This window comes from Penaeus japonicus, unplaced genomic scaffold, assembly GCF_977035675.1.
Source record: "Penaeus japonicus unplaced genomic scaffold, GWHDUDI00000001_assembly GWHDUDI00000012, whole genome shotgun sequence".
NCBI classification, from domain to species: domain Eukaryota; kingdom Metazoa; phylum Arthropoda; class Malacostraca; order Decapoda; family Penaeidae; genus Penaeus; species Penaeus japonicus.
In genome coordinates this window covers 1,670,687-1,673,780 of record NW_028234414.1, presented here as the reverse complement: position 1 = coordinate 1,673,780, position 3,094 = coordinate 1,670,687, and the positions used below count along the sequence as shown (strand labels likewise).

Here is a 3,094-nt window from a genome sequence, read left to right as displayed (position 1 = left end):
TGGATCTTTATCACTACCATGATTCCTTTTTAAGAGACAGCTGAAAAATTCCTATCACCTTTAAAGAAATTAAAAATAAGAGCAATGATTAGTAATATTTCCTAACAGTTATTTCCTTTACTGCTATTATTTTCTTACAATCATTTTGTTTTTCCGTAGAAGATTTATCACTCTACATCTCTGCAAACATATGGCTAACAACTTCATACAATCCGCAGCAATCAATATCCAAAAAGATCTACACAGAGTCCTTGCATCCACAGCTTTTGATAACTTCAATTCTCTTAATTAAAAGTCTGTAATTAAAAGGATCCTTACACAACAATAAAAAAAATAAAAAGAGAGAGAAATATTCACATAAGCAGCACTAAAGGAATTATCAAAATCAACCTTTCCAACAATATTCAAGAAAATGATTGCTTAATAATGTCGCTAATGAAAACCGCAGCTTTCCTGATAATACAAAGAAGGAAAACATACTTTTACTATTACTATCAACAATGATAATAACAGTACCAATAATAATAATAACTATAGCAACAGTAACAACAACAATAATAATAATAATAATAATTATAGCAACAGTAACATTAATTAATAAATGAAATATCAAACAAGCATGGCACTTTAAAGTTCATTCCAGATGGATTCTTTTCTCTGTCTACATATCTCAATTCTCCTTCATCATTTCAAAAAGAGAGAGAGAGAGAGAGAGAGAGAGAGAGAGAGAGAGAGAGAGAGAGAGAGAGAGAGAGAGAGAGAGAGAGAGAGAGAGAGAGAGAGAGAGAGAGAGAGAGAGAGAGAGAGAGAGAGAGAGAGAGAGAGAGAGAGAGAGAGAGAGAGAGAGAGAGAGAGAATTGAATCCCCCTGATGTTTAGAATGGGTTGAGACGACAGCCAGAGCCAAGAGGAGAGAAGGGGTGCACCTTGGCCCACATCAGAGCATCGTTCAGACCCATCACAGATTCACCGTTCTCAAGGAAGTAGCTTGGACCCTGCAACGGAAAAAGGGGAGGGAGGGAATGAAGGATTAGCACTGCGGTCAAGATCTTTGTAAAATGCCTCTCGCAAGATGTCTGTTGGGGTTTGATTAAATCTTTAGTCAGAATAACATAAAAGAACTTGTGAAAAATATAATCAAAACCCATTTATCATATACCTTGCTTTTCCAAGTCCATCATTCTCATTCATCCCTTTTCTACACTCGCCACAAATATAAGGAAAAAGTTTAAAGACATATGAGACAAACCACCCCAAAAAAAATCCCAGAAAATGAAATGAAACTAAAAAATCAACCAGATGTATGACAAGTAGAAGACACACACCTTTATTATCGTATTGGTTATGCAGCAAGTCTGGGCATCTGAATGCCTTGGGAGGTGGGACCCGCTCACACGACTGGTCTTGAAATCGCTCCATAGTTCCAAGTTCTCTCCCACATTCAGACCCCAATCACTATCTCCTTCTTCCATTCTGTGGAGAGAAAGAGAGAGAGGGAGAGGAAGAGAAAGAGAAAGAGAAAGAGAAAGAGGAAGAGGGAGAGGGAGAGGGAGAGGGAGAGGGAGAGGGAGAAGAGGAAGAGGGAGAGGAAGAGGAAGAGGAAGAGGGAGAGGAAGAGGGAGAGGAGGGAGGGAGAGGGAGAGGGAGAGGGAGAGGGAGAGGGAGGGAGAGGGAGGAGGGGGAGAGGAGAGGAGGAGAGGGAGGGAGGGAGGGGAGGGAGAGGAGAGGAGGGGAGAGGGAGAGAGGGGGGAGAGAGGAGAGAGAGGGAGGAGAGAGAAAGGAGAGAGAGAGGAGAGAGAGAGAGGAGAGAGAGAGGAGAGAGAGAAAGAGAGAGAGAGAGAGAGAGAAGAGAGAGAGAGAGAGAGAGAGAGAGAGGGGGGGAGAGAAAGAGAGAAGAAGAAAGAGGAAGAAGAGAGAAGAAGAGAGAGAGAGAGAGAGAGAGAGAGAGAGAGAGAGAGAGAGAGAGAGAGAGAGAGAGAGAGAGAGAGAAGAGAGAGACAAGAAAGAGAAGAGAGAGACAAGAAAGAGAAGAGAGAGAGAAGAAAGAGAAGAGATAGAGAAGAAAGAGAAGAGAGAGAGAAGAAAGAGAAGAGAGAGAGAGAGAGAGAGAGAGAGAGAGAGAGGATAGACAGCAAGAAAGAGAGAGAGAGAGAGAGAGAGAGAGAGAGAGAGAGAGAGAGAGAGAGAGAGAGAGAGAGAGAGAGAGAGAGAGAGAGAGAGAGAGAGAGAGAGAGAGAGAGAGAGAGAGAGAGAGAGAGAGAGAGAGAGAAAAGTTAGTTTTATCATAACTATTCATTATTACATTTCACATGATATATGAATAGAAAAATCAATTATCCGAATACTCAGTTATCCGAATACTCAGTTATCCGAATACTTACTTAATCCGTGCAGACTCTATGTGCTCCGCCAGGAATCCATAACCTGAAGGCCTGTGCTTTTCCAAGAGATAACTGGCCATACAAAAAAACAAAAAAAAAAACACATCAATAGAACAATTATGTTATATGATATCAACAAAGTCTATGTATTGCAATCATATAGCACTGGCTGTCTCCTATATTAAGTTTAGAAGAAGATTTACGATTCAGATTTCTAGTATATGATTTAAGTTTTTACTCTATATAGTATCTGGTATGGTTTCTTACTGTCTCATCCACCAAGAGTTACCTTGCATGGCTCAGAAGATATAATACAATCGATCCGTACTCCAGTCCAGCAGCCCGAATGGCACCCAAATAAGCCGATATTGCAAGCATTCCTGCCTTCTGGTCAGCACGAACCATCCACTGAGCTGAGTTTTGAGTTAAGGGGACAGCTTGAACCAGACGGAGGACGTACCACACACTCTCTCTGTCAAGGTTCCCTCCAACAATTTGGTCTGAAAATTGTGGTGTTAACATTTATCTTCAGTAATTTTGAAATGCCTGAATCATAATGCTTTACAAAGCAATTTGATTAGTATAATAGATGATAATGAAGATGAAGAAAATGATAAAAGCATTCTTCCTGGATAAAAACACACTAGAGACAGTATTTTACGTCTTTAAAAAATTCTAGCTGAAAGTAAAATCAACCAAAATACACCTAACAGC

The 3,094-nt window shown here is 40.3% G+C and overlaps 1 protein-coding gene across 7 annotated transcripts in view; it reads right to left on the bottom strand.

Moving 5' to 3' along the window:
- Window positions 1–3,094, bottom strand: part of LOC122252641 (WD repeat-containing protein 17) — a 37,135-nt gene continuing 34,041 nt past the window's right edge. For all 7 annotated transcript variants that reach the window (XM_086542254.1, XM_043015229.2, XM_043015231.2 and 4 more), the window contains 4 exons: window positions 2,670–2,880; window positions 2,381–2,452; window positions 1,325–1,472; window positions 1–994 (listed from right to left, as the gene is read on the bottom strand). In XM_086542254.1, coding sequence (XP_086398380.1) covers window positions 875–994; window positions 1,325–1,472; window positions 2,381–2,452; window positions 2,670–2,880 — 551 coding nt within the window. In that variant the 3' untranslated portion in view covers window positions 1–874. The remainder of the gene's footprint in view (window positions 995–1,324; window positions 1,473–2,380; window positions 2,453–2,669; window positions 2,881–3,094) is intronic.